Raw genomic sequence first — 17,836 nt, 5'->3', positions numbered from 1 at the left:
ATAATATTTTTCTTCAATTATTTAAAAACTTTGTAACGCAACATAAAAAGTTAGGGTAACAGGAAACAAATTTAATTTACTGAGCGTAAAAAGACAGATCTTCCATCCCAAGAGTATAAGCAAAATTAATTTGTATTCGTCATTCAAAATATTGCTCGAACCAGAAATAGTTTATTATGAGTTCTAATCAAATTTTATTTTTAGTGTTTACTTAGATATATATTATACATGATATAAAATATTTATAAAATACATATACATTACACTTATTTTTTATTAAACAATTAACAATACACAAATGTAAACTCCTAGACTGTATAAAGTACAAATGCCGAGATTCTTTTGTACTGTATATACCTACAGTACACGCCTTGGGTTAGGTATTACTTACACACACTTCTTTCGTACAGACACACACACATGACCTTTCCGCCCCCCGTAAAGGCCCCATTGGGCCCAATCATAAGTCTCTCACAAGACCAGTTAAACAAAGGAATAAGAAAACAAGGTTAACAAATTTTCATCTTTTGATCATTTTTAGATTATTTTTTGTGTCAATTCCCAGCAAACAGTACAAAATTTATACAGTAAAAACTACTTTGCAAGTTTCATCATTGAAATGAACAATTCTATTTTTTATATATCAGCAAAATATCGTAAGTTCTAAAATAATTTTGGTAAAATCAATAAAAGGCCATAAATAATTAAGCTTTAACTTTAACTTTCAGGCACCACATTATTACTAAAATTTAATATGATTAAATATAGGCTTTTTTATTTTATTATAGTGCTTCAGCTTCTTTTTTATTAACAATTTAAGCTTTTACTGAGGTGGATTTATTCTTAATCGCAAGTCATAATTTTTTCCATGCACGACTTAACACTGTAGACTTTCCATTAACCTTCCCTGGCTGGGGACATTTGAGTTTCTACCTAAAAATTGTGCTTGATTTCATGTTCATCAGAAACAAAACAAGACACAAGTGTTTAAATGAAAGTTTCAATCTACTTAACACAATTTGGAAATCATGCAAATATTTCAGGCAGAACAAAAAATAAGAAGTGAAAAGTAAAGGTAGAACCCCAAGAGAATCAATTGATAGATAGGGTTCCATATGGAACTCAGTTGCGCAGAATTGTTCTGAGCTGTGCGGAATTGCGTGGAATTAAAGATATTAGCGGGGAGTTGCGCGCAAGTAAAAAACCCACATGCATTGGAAACCCAATTTACCTTTCTAATTTATATCGATAGGTTTTTTTCCTATCAAACCTTCAGGGTTCAGTATGCAACACAGCACAGTGCACGGCATAAATTAAATATTAATGAAAATCATAAGTTTACTTAAATACTGGGTCTAATACAGTAGTTCATTGATGTAGCCCGACGGTTTAACAGGTAAACTTTTCTATAGAGAGACGACCAATAAGAATTTTAGAATTTATTATATGGTAGTTTTCATAGAACTATCAAATAGTACTTTCTTTTCACCCCATTTCTAATTCCAATCCAATTAAATTAGTTGGTCAATAATCATAATTGTTATGGCACTTCTATCTTTAAATGTTGTGTGATAAAAAAGACAATTCAAAATTATTAATTAGGGCACGGAATAGACAATAACCAAATATTGATGTTAGGTTGTGCCAGAAGACTGAAGGCAATATGTGGATCAATCTATTCAGGATTGCCCAAGGGGCATCAATCGTATCCCTCTTTTGTACTGTAGTTTTGGGAGAAAGGTATCAACTAATTGTGGTATTTTGCCCTGCAGGCTTCCTTTACTGTTAAATTTGCAGGATATTGTTTTCTAATGGAGCTATAAAGAAAAAAGGCATAATTTGTCATTATTATTGAAATTCAAAGTGTACAATGATTATATAATTATATAGCATATAGTCATAATTTAACATTTTTATTTAAATTATTATTATTTATCAGTTGAACTTTTCCTGTTACAATTTATTTTTAATTATTCACAAGATGAAACTTTTTAATAATTATTATTTAATTTAGCACTTTCTGGTTCCTTCAAACCAGTAAAATCTCAAAGACAACATGGAGTCAATCTGTTCTTAGACAGGAACAAATATATTCTTAATTTCATATAATACTTTTGCATTAGGAAAGAATTATGCAGTAGTGTTGGTAAATACAAAAAAATATAAGAATGGTTAAACTTAAACCCTTCATTGAATTTAAGTAATGAATTTGTGTCCTTGTGTAATGCAAAAATTATTAAATTGTGAAAAAATTTCAACTTATATTTAATGTTTTGAAATTTGTGAAAAGCCATAATTTGTTTAGGTCTTATGCCTGTAAAGCCATTTATGGCTTTTTCATAACTTTTAACACATTTTAAATCCAATATTTAAATTTTTTCACATTTGGTGAACTTACACAATTTGAAAGAATTTATGTTATCTCTAAATTGTTGTCAGATTTTAAAGGTGGTGCTTTTGTGTAAAGCCAAAAATGAACTTCAGGTACAAAGCTGTTCTTTGTTGGTTTATTTCTTTAATAGTATTACCAAAGTTTAATTTTTAATTTGCTAAACATTAATGAATCCCAATGCTTCTCTTAACACATTCAAAGTAAGAAGCAACATACCAGCTTTACTTACCAGCTTAAACCCATCCGTGAGTTTTGATAACAAAACACTTGCATTCTAACAATTTCATATTTAAACAGGTTTAGGTCGTTGTTAATTTAGAAGCTGCTTTAAAAAGAAGTTTCTGTAGGTAACCCTATCTTGCAACACAATATTGACACTCATTATTCTAGTTTAAAAGAAATCTTAATCTTACACTGATAAAAAAATAGTCTTCATTAAAGAAAAGAAAAAGTTTGTTAAAAAGCTCTCATAGTATTTCTGCTCTTAAAAAAAGATATAATTGTATTGTTTGACCTCGCCAAGCAATTGGAAGCCAGTGAGTTTAACTGTGCTGTCAGCTGCAACAAGGATTCTGATTGTAATGCTTTTTATTACTCTGACCTCTGTACTTTGTCAAAGGTGAGCAATTTTCAGGTTACATTATAATTCCTGAGCCCAAAATTTAAGACAGGGTATCATAGTGAAAACCAGTTTTAGAACCCGGGTTTCACAAATGGGGTTAGGCCGTTTTGGGAATATCAATGTTTTTGTTTTGAAATATTATTTTATTTAGATTATTCATATTCTCCATTTTTTAATGTCTTGAATCAAAATCTACACAAATGTTAAGACCACAACAAGGAAACTCAGGAGTTTTGCTCAACAATACTCTTTTAAATTTCGGGCTCTGGATTAATGTTATACTGTTGTGCTGAGGGAATATTGCATGATTGTTGTGAACTATTTGCAAATACAGGAAATTAAGTTTGCATTTAACGTGCAGTACTCATTCCAGGAGGTCATCAATTAACTTTTTTGTTTTGATGTTACACATTGGAACAAACCACCCTGGTTTTAATGGGGTCCATGAAGTCCAAATATAAAAAAATGGGGCCAGCAGTCTTCGGCGGCTTGCGTTTCTCCTTTATTTAAAATCTAGGGGAAAATTTTCCTAAAAGCGTTTTATCTGCATATCTCTTCAGTTTGAACTTTAAATACAATTTGAGAGCCCGAGACCCCTATCCAAAATTGCATCTAGATCTAAGCATGGTTAAATTAAGTTTTAAAATAATACTTTTGATTTTCTAAATCTTAAAAGCCCTGAGAGCAGATAATTTAACATTACATTACCATTACATACATTTATTTGGGGCAAAATAAACAGATTTAAAAAAAACATCCAAGCGCACAAGCTTGAGTTTTTTCCCTTCATTTGAAACTAAAAACCAGAACAATACAGCGGGAGTTTACTGCAATATGCTCTATTCTGAAACAAATTCCGTCTTCACACAGAAAAACCTTAGAAATGGAAATTTAAGGCAACTTTCGCAATTTAATGTTGAATTTAAAGATCATTTCAGAAATCAATTCATTTTTGGAAGTAATATCACAACTTAATTTACGTACCCTCATTAATTTAGTAAACTACATCCTTTAGTACCCATGTCATACTAATTGAACAGTTTGCTCCTTGTCCCAGCAAGCTGTCGTATTTGATCATAATTTGGATTTTAAGCATACATTTCTTGTTATCTCTTTTATACTTTTTTTTGTAGACTGTAGAAAGAAGTGTTTGAAATGTTGAAGTTAGACAACTTAGTTAGATTTGATTTGATTTGATTCAAAATGAGTTTTTGAGCTTTAAATTAGAAAAATTGTAGAGTTGAAAATTTTTCAAATAGGTTAACCATGATTTTAGTTTTATGCCGGATTCTGTTAGCTCTGGGTTTACATATGTTTACATTTTTTAAATCCCAGCTCTGTAAATAATGCTGATCTTACTGATACTCCCCTGATTAGGTGAATCAACTGGAAGAAGTGTCAAAGGAAGAATCAAAGCTTGTATATTTACAGGCGGAAACATTGAAGTATTTGGTAAGTAAATATGGACATTTCAATATTTGCTGGATCAAAGCTCAAATTTAGATTTTAATTTAGAAGAAAAAACATGATCAATAGTAAAAAAGATTTAATGATAACCACCTAAGACTTTTACATAGAAGATAATTGGTCTAAAACAACAAGTTTAAAATTTTAACAGAAAGATGTTAAAACATTTGAAATATAACTTTGAAAATTTTCACAACATACAATTCTGAGCAAATTTGCTTGGTATTGTGGTGTATGTATTTTGCCTAATCCCTTATACATAGCTATACGCTCTTTTCTAAATGATCATATAATGCATACACATTTTAATATTCAGAGTAATCCCTCTGCTACCACAATGGCAACAGCTACAACTAGTGATAATACACAGCCTACTCCACATCCTCCTCAAAATGATCCTCCTCAGTATGGTCCTCCACAAAATGATCCTCCTCAGTATGATTCTCCTCAGTATGATTCTCCTCAGTATGATTCTCCTCAGTATGATTCTCCTCAGTATGATTCTCCTCAGTATGATCCTCCACAATATGATCCTCCTCAGTATGATCCTCCTCAGTATGATCCTCCTCAGTATGATTCTCCTCAGTATGATTCTCCTCAGTATGATTCTCCTCAGTATGATTCTCCTCAGTATGATTCTCCTCAGTATGATCCTCCACAATATGATCCTCCTCAGTATGATCCTCCTCAGTATGATCCTCCTCAATATGATCCTCCTCAGTTCGATCCTCCTCAATATGATCCTCTTCAGTAATGATCTAACTCAGTATGATCTTCTGCAACATGTAAAATTCTAAATTTCTTATTATATTATAATTTTTGAATAAAAAGATTTGGTAATTTGAAATTAGTAAGATGATTTGGAATAACTTTTGAACTCCACTGAAAATGATTATTGATAGTCTTAATTTAAATCACTACTTAGTTCTTGAACTGAAAGGGTGCAATCAATATTAAACAAAATGTGCGTATCTTGTGTAATGATGACTGGAACAATATTATCATTTTGTTAACTCTAAGAAATTTCAAATTTTCATCTAACAAAATTTGTTAGAACACCGGACTCAAATACACATTAGCAGAATCATTTGTCAAATTTTGTTAAATGTATTTTCAGTCGCCTTAATTCAAAGTTTGTTACATGATCTATCAACCGGTGTTTGTCCGCTCGCTGTGCCGCACGAGCCGCGCCTCCATATAATTATCATCTCACAAAGTTTGTTTCATGTTAATTCAACCAGCGACACTGCACAGTTTAAAAATTAGCATGCCTCAAAATTTGTTGAATGTCCCTTCAACTTACTGCGCAACTATGTAATCATTTGTTATATGATTATTCAGCTTTGAATCTTGACCCGTCAACAGAGGTTGATACAGGTGGCGCCACCTATTCTCTCAAAATTTGTTTTAAGTAGATTCAAAGTTTGTTGATACTTAAAAATCCGGCTGTTATGTAAAATTTCAATTTTTTGATTCAATTTATTAGTTTTTAAAACGTATAAATTGGCACAAATGCAATTGATAAAAACAAAAATTTAAACATCAAAAGTTTAAAGTTTATCACATCTTTTTTATATTACAAATATATGAAATAACAAAGTATGAATAGGCAGAAATAAAAGATCTTAATACAAATCTTTAAAGTAACATGCAACATAAGTTTTACACTTTATTACAATTCAAAGCTTAAAGGACAGGGCATCAATTGATCACCAATTTAGACAACGTTGTTAACACAAATTCGAAATATAAGGAAGACGATTTTACCGACTCAGATGCCGATGACTATTCTCAAGACGTGTGTATCCATTTCCGCTATGAAGCACCCACATGTCCCCCTCGCTCCTTTGTCCCCTCCTCACCCCTCTACACATCCCAGCCCTCAGTCAGGTTAGGAGAGTATGAAAGAAGAACTTTGATGCCTGATGCTAAAGACCAAAATTGCATTTTTTAGAGTGTTGCTTAGCAACTTTACTTGGTAGAGACACATTTGGTCTGGATTAAATTATAACTTTTACGTACCTATTGGTGATGTAATGTGTATAACTTAAACATGCCCTTGTAGCCGACTAATTTTACTTCATTGTAATCCTAATTAGAAATTATTAAACACTTCACATTTGAAACTTAATTATTCTATATTTGTGAATCTTCAAATCAAGTTAAAGTGATTGGATGACAATATTCCTTTTTCATCTTTTTCAAATTCATCTGTAAGAATGTTTTTAAAAAAATGCTATGTGTTATGTGAATAAAATGATTTAAAAGAAAGAATGTTCATTTCACTTAACTGATTTGCCATCTCTAACATTAGACCTCTTGACATGACAAATAATATGGTATCTTAAATATTTGTAATACTTCATGAATACTTAAACATTTAAAAAGGTTTTAAAATTTTCAATCATTATGAAAAAAAAATCATAACTCTATTCTCACTTACAAATGATTGAGGTGAATATTTAGCTTTCTATATTAATATTTGCTTTAGATTTCAAAATAATTTGTATTTTACATAAAAACTTATTTTAAAGTTAAACAATGATTCCAAAGTTAATTTAATGATTTCTCTGTGATGGTGTAAAGAGCGAATGTCACATTAATAATATATAAAACTGTTTTGCGAGAAATTCTACTTACTCAAAACTGGGTTTTCAATTGGAATTCCCTTGCGCGAAATGGTTGCTTCCCCTTGCGCCATTTCATTGCGCGCAATTGCGCTATAATTGCGAAAAAGGAAGCTTTTAAGTATTCGCGGAATTGCGTTGTGTTTATTGCGCGCAATTAAATTTACTTGCACGCAAAGGGCCCGTAATTGCGCGCAAGTAAAATCCACTTGCGTTGGAAACACTACTCGAAACTATCCTAGTGAATCAACCTTGTCATGATCTGCTATAGGGTGATTGCAACCAATATTTCCCAGACTATCTTTGATACAACTCTAATTCTTTTAGGGTCTCTCCTCGGTAGTAACAGTGCTCTAGACAATGACAAACGGGTTCAATCTGTAAAAAGATCTCCCAAATTAGTTTTATTTATAAACTAATGAATATAAATGCATAAAAAATTGAATAAATGGAATAATATATAAAGTTTGTTACTACGAGAATAAAAACATTTTTAAGCTTATGATATAAGAAAAATGCAATAATCTTCAATATCTCAAAATTCAGTTTAATTTGAACAATCCAAGGATACGATGTGAAGACACATAATAAAAGCTCATTTCATTCTGAATAAAGAAAATGAATATATTGCTTCCTAAGTAATGCAGCAATTAAAATTATGATTGCTCATTCATTATAGAAAATATCCAGTTTCACTCCCCTCACTTTATTTCACAAACCAGAAAAAAATATACTATCTATTCCAACTCAAAAGTGGTACAGATCTAAAAACTATATTTTTAAAAAGCCTTGAAAAATTAATGAAGAAACATGTGTCACACTTTGATATTTATTTCAAACAAAAATATATTTTTTACATTTTTTTTACCTCTTTTTGGCATTTTTTTCAACCCACCCTAGCACCCAAACTTAAAAACTAACACTTTTATTGGTCCCACTATAGCATACTAACAAACAGACAAAAAAGCAGAGATTACTACTTTATACTTATAGATACCCACAGGAATTTGTCCAGGGGGGGCTTAAACTTTTTAAACTTTCCAGGGGCTTAGCCCCCATAGCCCCCCCTGAATACGCTCCTGGATACCCAAGATATTTACACAATACAATGAGTCATATGTATTTTTTTAAAAGAAATGAGTTGAATATCAGAAATCGGTTGAGCTGATGGATATTAGTTATTCCACCTTATCCACCTCTCCCTTACCTCAGGAGAACCCATTGGAGGATCAAATGGCTTTGGCCATTTCCCAAGGAATTAATCTGATAGTATCATTTGTTCGTTTAATTGGTCAATGCAGTTTTGACTTACAGGGGTGCCGTTCTTGAATGAGGCTGAGATAAATAAATTCAAATACCAAAGACGACTTTCAAGTCGTCTTGCTATTGTCATGTTTCGTGGGACACCCTGTAACTTCATTTTTAATGTTCCTTTTATACTGGTCTAATTTGTACTACTAATAATCCTGGTTTGATTTCAGGGTAAAATAGTAAATAACAATTCACAAAATAAACATACATAGATTTAAATTGAATTATAAATTATAAATCGTTAAATTGATAATTCTTGTTTTGGGATATAAGCACCCCTCAACCAAGCCACCATTTTAAACCACATAGGCAGGGAATAGTTACAGTTCCAGGCCCGAGATACAAGTGCATACAAAAGTGTTCTGAAAAGACGTTCATGAAACAATAAAAAAGGTTCCAAAGGTAAACTTGGGTATAAAGTTAATGTAAAAGAAAAAGATGGGGGGGGGGATTAAATGGTTAGGTAACAGAAACTGAAACAAATATATGAGAGGTTAAAGAGAAAGGGTGAGTCAAATAAAACCAAAATGATGGAAAGAGGGGGGGGGGGGAAACAGCTATACCTGAAGAGTGATGAGAGGTTGAAGGTGCAGAAGGTAAAGGCCAGATGGACTCTTGGGGTTGGTCCTTGACTTTAGAGATTCAATGCTCAAGAAGTTCTTAAGCAGCCTTTCTAGTAGTTTGTTATACTTGTTGACGATTTCTGGACAAACTGCTTTCCAAAGCATTGCGAAGAGAGCAGCTATCAAGGAGGGTGAGTCTTTAAAGATGGAACCTATGAAAAAGACGGAACTGGAGACTATTCTGCAGTTGTCAGGGTCTAAGTTTAGACCTGCAAGGGCGAAAAATTCTTTAGACCAGTAAGTTAAACCCCTCCATGATAATTGTGATACAAATATAAACAAATTTTAAAACTTTTATGACCCTTACCAGACAGGAGCTCTTTTTGGCTGTTCTAGAATATCCTGAATATCTTGAAGATCTTGTAAATCTTGCAGATCTTGTCTGTGCTGCTCTGCAAAAGCAGCAACTATATCCATGCCATGCAAATATATAGTTTTGAAGTACTACTGGATTTTTATCTATTTATCTCTTAAGGTATAAGGTAACGAAAAAAAAAACTTTATAGAACGCCTTCTATTATACATACACAAATGCATAATCATACATATAATTTTGTTTGTTGTTTTATATGCATCCAATAAATGTCAAAATCAACTGAACCCATCAAGACTCAATAGTTTTAAGTAACTCACATGATCCCATAGAAAGGTTTATTACCTGCTTAAAATTTTATAAAACTGCACACACGGATCTTTCATATAGAATATACAAATCAAATCAAGTTACTAATTTTCTATTTTTTGATGTTGCTAAAATTCTTTATTGAAATAAAAATATTTATAAATAACACATTGGAGTTCCTCCAGAATTTTCCAAAATTGTTTTCTTCAACCAATCATAAATCCCAGTCACCCTAGGTGTAGAAAACATTAGACATTTTATTTTGTCTAAGATACAAGATACAAATATTTCGATACAGAAGTCGTGTGTATATGATTTTATATTTTTCTTGTAAATAAATAATAAGTGCTAAACACAGAAACCCAGGTTTCTTGTCACAGAATAACATTTGCATAGCAAAATAATAAGCTGTTTGTTTGACCGATCTTTTATATGTTTATTAAAACCAATTCGATAAGATCTTCAAACTAGACAGAAGTAGATTATGTCAAATTAAGACTATATTACTGGTAAGACTGTGTGACCTTATAGCTCCTCTTGGTTTGATTAACAGCGTAAGTAGGAATTTATCCAGTTTCATATTATAAATTCAAAACATTTTTAATAAGAAGAGTTTTACTTTAGTTTGACCTGACAGGGCTAATTTTTTAAAACTCAAATGCAATTGGGGCATAAATCGAATTCTAAAGGCGCTCAATCACTTTTACGATTAAATAATTACTCAGTATCGTGCTTAATTGTTCATTAACTGAAATTACTTATTACAAAGCAAAGAAAAAAAAATCTAACCTTGTATATATTCCAGGCCTATTATAATCCGCGCACCCGTAACCCCGAGCCACTACTCCCAACTGGGTTACTCTAACCCTACCGTTCACCTGAACAAAGATAGTGGTTAGTAAACATATGACCTGAGCTAAAAACTTTAGAATTGTGGATATCGAGATCAATTCTTAATATCTTCTTTTTTTAATCTTAAGATTATTTTAATTTTTAGTTTGTAACCCGGAAAGTTTCTAAAATTTAACCAATCAGAGTGGTATATCAGAATCTATTAGCTATTTTCATTTTATTTTTTTGGTGCAAATTTTTATGAATTCTAATTTTTCGGTTTTAGGGTTTATTATTTAAAATTTTTGTGGTATAGAAACCATTATAAATAATAATGTAAACCATGAATCATTCAAACCAATCCATACTGACTTTATTAAACATATATTTTAGTATAGCGCGTTGGCAGGTAAGACCTGCACATGATCCAATTATTGGATGATTCGAACAAAGTCCAAGGATTTACTGTTCTAGTTTTAATGTACTTCAAACAAAGGAATTGAGTCTTTGCCACAAACTGTGATTTTCTGATCCCAATATCCTTGCAACCCAACGTCGTAGACCCTTGATATTTCAAACTATGTTAGATCAAATAATCTAAATTTGAAATATCAAAGGTGTACGCCATTAGATTGCAAAGATATAGAGATTAGAAAATTTGTGCTTGTGGCAAAAACTCAATTCCTTTACTTAAACCAACAGTACAAGTGAACCTTGCGGATTTTATGCTCCAAATATAGGTTTACTTTGACCTGTAAGTTTCCGTGGGATCAAGTGTATCAGGGCAATTGCTAGGATATTGTCCAGACAGGAGTTATTTCTTTTTGCCTCTCATCTCATTTAACTCATTTATGATGTAAATAAAAACATCAACCATTTTATCATGTACGTCATTATAAAATGAATAAAGAACCTTAATATTTCTAAAGAGAGGTCCTCCTGAATCCCCCTGACAACTGTCTCGTCCTGAATATTATTTTGTTAAAGTTGCTTTACATCTATGTTACTAAAAAATGGATGAAAAAATATTTTCAGGTTTCTTTTGACAGCTTTTCAATGCTGTGAGGCATTGAAACTGAAATATACCTAAGTTAAAAACCAAACTCAAATATTGAACGCTTAGCAGTCAGACACTGTAGCTAGATATCCATAAACTTCCTTACTGCTCTGTTTAGTTTTTAAACTGGATTGTTTTGTTAACAATTAGAACCTGCTATGCAAGGAGAAAAAAGAAGAACGGAAAAGGGGGAGGAGGAGAAAGAACTCAAATGGAGAAATAAAACTGTACGTGGAAGGACAAGAAAGAAGAAGGAGAGTATAATTGGTTAAAAAATTAAAAATTCAAAGGTTCGTTGATGTACGGAAATTGAAGGAACTGCAGCTTACTATATTTAAGTGTGTTCGTAAACTTATATATTTACGGTGAGGTAAGATAAATGCCAAAAAATTTTCGGAAATAAAGTCCTAAATAAAGCCCCAGGAATCTAAAACCCAGGACTTTATTTCCAGTGACATTTTGTCCTAGGACTTTACCAAAGTTTTTTTTCCAGTTTTTCCTCCCTGAAACCTGATTTCCTGTAAATTTCTTGCTTAGATTCTTTGGTACTTAGGTATTTCCGTATCGATGTTTTTGTGCTCATTAAGAGCAAAACTATATCTCAAGTCCAAGTGGTAACCTTATAATGGACCTGTAGCAGCTCAAATTTGTTTCTTAAAAGGATCAAATCACCCGGCGGTTAGAAACTTTATTTTGCTAACAACTACTGGATGTTTAAAGGTCCGGGTTGCTTTCACTCTAGCTAGCTCGGTTTTCATACAGTCATCGCCGTATATATTAATACCATGAAGACGACTTTCGATTTCAATTTTATACTGTTTCAAACAGCATGAATACACATATAACATGGAAACAAAGAGAAGCTGTCAATTTACAGATTTTATTTGTTTACTTGTAAACTTGTAATTTAAAAAGTTTGTTAGAAATCAAAATTCAAATAGATAAGTCGTATTCATTGTAGTGATATAAACGCCGAACGCCGACCACCGAAGCATCCTCTAAAGAATTTAAAACTACCTCCTAAATACCAATTGTAAGGATAATCGTCAGGTAATCCTGTCAGATCCATTTTATTTCCTTGGAATATATACTTGTACTTGGTCGGTCTCATATATTCCTTATTGGCGGTTAGAAGTTCACTGAATTTCAAGAAAAGTTGCCGATCTTGTTCTCTCTCTACTCTTGTCTTCCTAGAGAAACACTTAAATATACCATGCAGTTTACTGTACACGGTACACTTTACACTGTACACTGTACACTGTACAGTGTACAATGAATCTGTGCAACAACCCCAATTCTATAAAAAGAAATGAGTTTGAGCTTTAATCTCACATTTGAGAAGAAAAAAAACATTAACAATACCTGCAGGATACTCCTAAAGAAAAAGAAAAATTCAGAATGTTTAAAGCATACCTGAAGAACCTGAATCACTAGGAACATCGATTTGCGGTATGATTGTTTTTTTTTATTGGAAAAATGTTTTGAAATATTTTCAAAACCGTTTTTTGGGATTACCTTAATTTGACAAACACCCCTCGCTCAGTTGGAAGGAAAGTTTTTTTTCCCCCACACATCTCAAGCTCAGACTTGAAACCAAGATCAGGAGAATCAGGATTCTAAATATGAAACCAGGATCAGGATCCTAAATATGAAACCAGGATCAGGATTTTAAATATTAAACCAGGATCAGGATTCTAAACATGAAACCAGGATCAGGACTCTAAATATGAAACCAGGATCTCAGGATTATAAATATTAAACCAGGATCATGATTTTTCTAAACATGAAACCAGGATCAGGACTCTAAATATGAAACCAGGATCAGGGTTCTAAATATGAAACCAGGATCAGGATTCTAAACATGAAACCAGGATCAGGAATCTAAACATGAAACCAGGATCAGGGTTCTAAATATGAAACCAGGATCAGGATTCTAAACATGAAACCAGGATCAGGATTCTAAATATATGAAACCAGGATCAGGATTATAAATATTAAACCAGGATCATGATTCTAAATATTAAACCAGGATTAGGATTCTAAATATTAAACCAGGATCAGGATTCTAAATATTAAACCAGGATCAGGATTCTAAATATTAAACCAGGATCAGGATTCTAAATATGAAACCAAGATCAGGGTTCTAAATATTAAACCAGGATCAGGATTCTAAATATTAAACCAGGATCAGGATTCTAATTATTAAACCAAGATCAGGATTCTAAATATTAAACCAGGATCAGGATTCTAAATATTAAACCAGGATCAGGATTCTAAATATTAAACCAGGATCAGGATTCTTAATATTAAACCAGGATCAAGATTCTAAATATGAAACCAGGATCAGAATTCTAAATATTAAACCAGGATCAGGATTCTAAATATTAAACCAGGTTCAGGATTCTAAATATTAAACCAGGTTCAGGATTAGATATGAAACCAAGATCAGGGTTTTAAATATGAAACCAGGATCAGATTTCTAAACATGTAAAAGACAGAATCACTATAATCATAAAACCAGGATCAGGGTCATCAGCTGGTTCCATACATTAAACCAGGATCAGGATCATCAGGGTTCCAAACATGTGAAATCAGGTTCAGGATCAGAATTCTAAACCTGAAACCAGGATCAGGTTAGTTGCATATGTTAAGAGGCTTACCAAAAACATTGAGAGATTAAAGATGTACATGCACTCATCTTGAGTGAGTAGGTTGATGGTTGCGAAGTTAATATCTGTTGCATGGGATAAACATGAATCCGCACACAGACCAACCTCCTTCACCTTACCAAACACGTCAGTATCTGTAGCACACCACCCAGGGAACCTGGGACCAGATCTAATGATTATCAAGAAGTAGCTGAGACCTAATTTAACCCCTTCTCTTGTGCTCCTAGAAAAGAAGTGGCTGAACCGCGTGATCGCAGTACAACCGCTTCTGCTGTGCGACGGTTTAAATTGTAATAAATGATGTTTGAACATACCTACCCTAGATAAATAAGAATAGATTGCTCTTGCAGACTGTAAAGCTGAAAATTGTACAACCCCTTGTACATCATGAACTCGTCATTTGAAGAGGTCATTGAATACGTTTTACTTCTCGGGGTAATCTGTTTTTTACTAGTTTATTTAAAGAAGTTTAACAANAGACCCTTTTAAAAATTTAAATATTCAAAAGAGATTCTAAAAGTGAAAATTTTAAGTCCAAACACACAAATACAGAAGCAGACAAGACAAATGTGTAAATGAACGTATAGTTTAAAAAATTTCTTCATTGGTGAGAAAACAAAACTAATTTGGACAATTTTTTGCGGAGTTTGGTTGAGTTTTGTTCTCGGTTCTTTTCTCAGACGCAAGGTTGAATATATAAGTGATATTTGTTTCAGCAGATTGTACTTGTGGAGGTTTCGATGATCCGAGGATTTCAAAACTGAAGGAAACTGAGTCAACATAGTTGAGGTGCTTTTCACGCAAATTCGTTGAAATATATTACTTCTGTTAAACAGGGTTTGATCAGATTTAAATACCTGAATCTTGATCTCAGTCACCTGGCAAACCTTAACAAGGTCAGCAGAGGGATACATAAGACCACCCCTGTCTTTCAGATCAATAAGACTTTTTCCGTGAAAAAAGGTTGGCTGCAAGTTGATTGCTTCTAGACAAGGTTGACATCTTAAAGTTGTCTGTAGTTTCCTCTTCACAAATCCAGCTATATATAATATTGCTGAATTTTGAAACTCAGAAAGATTTGTATCAAAACTTTCCAGTTCATCTTGAAGTTCATGTTGAACTTCTTCAAGTTCTAACCCTCTCTCTATGTACTGAATTCCAGAGGTTTTAGTTTTAAAAACATCTAAAGAGTATGTCTCATCCTGGCCAAATATGTTTCCAGAAAGACTGAAATTTTGTCCATACGCCCCTAGGACAAGTCTCTTGTATGCTGCTGTGAACTGTTTCGCCGTGGGGTTAGTATCACATGATATAGTATACATCTCACACGGCCAAAAAAAGACTCCAGGTGATCCTGATAATGTCTAGATTGAAGAAATGTTAAAACAATGATTAATGTAGTAACTTATTCAAAAGTTGTTTAACCTGATACAACTTGAATGTCAGGAGATATTCTAAGGGTCCAGTCTCAACGTAGTTTTAAATATCTTCTCTACTTATGCTATGTTGAGTAGGAAACCAACAAATCCAGTTTTTCGCCTGGATTCAACAACTTTCAAACCTAGGAATTGAAAAATATCGTCATTATTACAATTTGTCCCTGATTTTGCCTTGTAAATTCCCGTTTACTAGAATCTAGTAGGGTTCTAACCCCCCCCCCCCCCCTGTAAAAACAATCTTAAAGGAGGGCCACCAAAAAAAAAAATTGGTTGAAAAAGTTTACCATTTAAATCATGAAACCTGTGTTTTTGCATATTTACAAAAGTAAAAAGAAAGTATAGAGAATTAAACCTATTAACTAACTACCTGAAGAAAGTCCTTTGATATAAGCTGCCCCTTCCCGAAAGGTGTCTCTCCAGTATCCTGTATTGGATACTGACAATGGAGCTTTTGACCATGCACCAAATTTGGAGGAACTGTTTAAAAGATCGAAAAGATCATTAAACATATGAAGAAACCTGGATGTAGCAGCACTGTCTTCAGAAACCAAGTATTTTCAGATTCTCTCTACAATGATCAATTGCATTTGCAACACTCAAACTAAAAATCTGAGCAGCCAAGGAAACCTTCATGATTTGGTTTTTAAAGTAGATGTGATCTGGTGTCCAGTTTGTTAGCGAGGTGAAATGATTGGAGATTTTGCAGAAGAACCACATATTTCCATGAAATGACGCCTCCGTCAGCATCCACAATTTCATAAAATTTCTTCCATGCATTTTTAAAAAGAGAAAATAATGGTTTAAATAATGATTTAAAAAAATTACATTAGAAAATGAATTTATACCTGACATTCTTCAGCATGTGACATGTGTCTAGAAGTGCCTTTGATGCAGGGTTCCCAATGTGAGTTGCTATTTCTAAATTAATGTTGTCAGGATCCAGGCTGACACCTAGCTTTTTCAGCATGGATTCATATACAACTGGTCTGTCACAGGTGATTGAGGAAACTTTAATGCCATAGTCTCTACATTTTTCCTGGCAAGATTCAACCATACTGACTCGCTCTAGTATGTTGAAGATTATGTAAAAATTGAAAAAAGATGGTTGATAATCATAGGGGTTGGGGGAACACCCAAACTATATTAGAGTAAAATAGCCGAATCGTGATAGGGTTAGACATAACTTTTCCTAAAGGTGCAAAGTTGGACATTACACTTAAACTTTACTGTGCGGAAAAAATTATGTTTAACTATGTTAGCAAATTCAGGGGGGGGGGAACCGCCAACCCAAAAGTGAATAAATACTAGAGTGGAACAGACTATGGCAACGACGACAGGTTGGGCCATAAGGTTTTATTAGGTTTGGATGTGATTGCATGAAAAGATTTCTTTTAGAAAGTAAAGACTAGAAAAAATAAACTATAAGACCCATGTAAATGTCGTCTTCAGTTAGAACTTAAAAATTTTCTTAATTAAAACTCAAAATTTTTGTATGTTTGTATGTAGTTTAAACACATCTATGTTATTATCCAGAGGCGTATTCAGGGAGGGCTAGGGGGGCTCATCCCCCTCATGGATCAGTGAAATATATGTTTTTTTTCGGGGGGGGGGGGGGTTATGGCCTCCCCCCTTAAAAAGAAAAAGGAATGTGATCCCTTCATGGGATAAAAACTTGAATACTCTTAAATCTGTCGAAATACAAAAGTGAAGACCAAGAGATATATTTCGAAGATCTTTATTTTTCGTTATCACAAATTGTGCATTCCTTGTTTTACAGATTATGCATGAAGGCATTATTGTGCTGTCTGAAATTATTTATTGTGCAGTAAAATTCACTTCTGAAATTAGTTAAATACAAATTTTAAGTCTCTGTTTGTAAACAAAGGGAGTCCAGTTTCTGTTGTACTGTACACTCTGTATACAGACCAATATACATATACAGGGTGTCCCACAAAACATGACAGTTGATGTATGATTGTGAATGTCTTCTTTATTAATTTGTTAAGTTGAGCGATACCCAGAGAGAATAATAAAAAAAATTACGGGCATTCTCAATTTGTCATTGTATTATTAATACATAGTAGAATATAGAATTTAATTTCAAACACCCTGAGAATATTTCTTTTTTAAAATTAAATACTGTGTAGAATTTCATAGAACTTAACTTATATATTTA

At 32.8% G+C, this 17,836-nt stretch overlaps 2 protein-coding genes across 2 annotated transcripts in view; one reads left to right on the top strand and one right to left on the bottom strand.

The window, feature by feature from the left end:
* The first annotated feature begins 1,293 nt into the window (after positions 1 to 1,293).
* On the top strand, positions 1,294 to 5,328 carry LOC111702301 (repetitive proline-rich cell wall protein 1). The gene is made up of 6 exons (XM_023473945.1): positions 1,294 to 1,396; positions 1,639 to 1,740; positions 2,015 to 2,081; positions 2,916 to 3,011; positions 4,392 to 4,466; positions 4,798 to 5,328. The coding sequence occupies exons 2-6, from the start codon at positions 1,664 to 1,666 to the stop codon at positions 5,233 to 5,235; spliced, it is 753 nt and encodes a 250-aa protein (XP_023329713.1). The 5' UTR covers positions 1,294 to 1,396; positions 1,639 to 1,663; the 3' UTR covers positions 5,236 to 5,328.
* A 4,468-nt stretch (positions 5,329 to 9,796) lies between these two features.
* Positions 9,797 to 17,836, bottom strand: part of LOC111702305 (uncharacterized) — a 24,512-nt gene continuing 16,472 nt past the window's right edge. The window contains exons 13-18 of the mRNA XM_023473950.1: positions 14,213 to 14,378; positions 13,068 to 13,168; positions 12,570 to 12,742; positions 11,409 to 11,461; positions 10,454 to 10,542; positions 9,797 to 9,896 (exon numbers count right to left, since the gene is read on the bottom strand). Coding sequence (XP_023329718.1) covers positions 9,821 to 9,896; positions 10,454 to 10,542; positions 11,409 to 11,461; positions 12,570 to 12,742; positions 13,068 to 13,168; positions 14,213 to 14,378 — 658 coding nt within the window. The 3' untranslated portion in view covers positions 9,797 to 9,820. The remainder of the gene's footprint in view (positions 9,897 to 10,453; positions 10,543 to 11,408; positions 11,462 to 12,569; positions 12,743 to 13,067; positions 13,169 to 14,212; positions 14,379 to 17,836) is intronic.

Source organism: Eurytemora carolleeae, unplaced genomic scaffold, assembly GCF_000591075.1.
Source record: "Eurytemora carolleeae unplaced genomic scaffold, Eaff_2.0 scaffold245, whole genome shotgun sequence".
In the NCBI taxonomy this organism is placed as follows: Eukaryota; Metazoa; Arthropoda; class Copepoda; order Calanoida; family Temoridae; genus Eurytemora; species Eurytemora carolleeae.
Note: the sequence above shows the minus strand (reverse complement) of the source record. Positions and strands in the feature narration are given on the sequence as shown.

What these genes read in the sequence shown, in the direction of transcription:
- LOC111702301 (XM_023473945.1), top strand. Translation starts at nt 1,664, where the DNA reads ATGTGGATCAATCTATTCAGGATTGCCCAAGGGGCATCAATCGTATCC. An exon ending in ACTGTAGTTTTGGGAGAAAG is followed by an intron (nt 1,741 to 2,014) that starts GTATCAACTAAT and finishes TATTTAATTTAG; the next exon opens with CACTTTCTGGTTCCTTCAAA. An exon ending in GTCAATCTGTTCTTAGACAG is followed by an intron (nt 2,082 to 2,915) that starts GAACAAATATAT and finishes GACCTCGCCAAG; the next exon opens with CAATTGGAAGCCAGTGAGTT.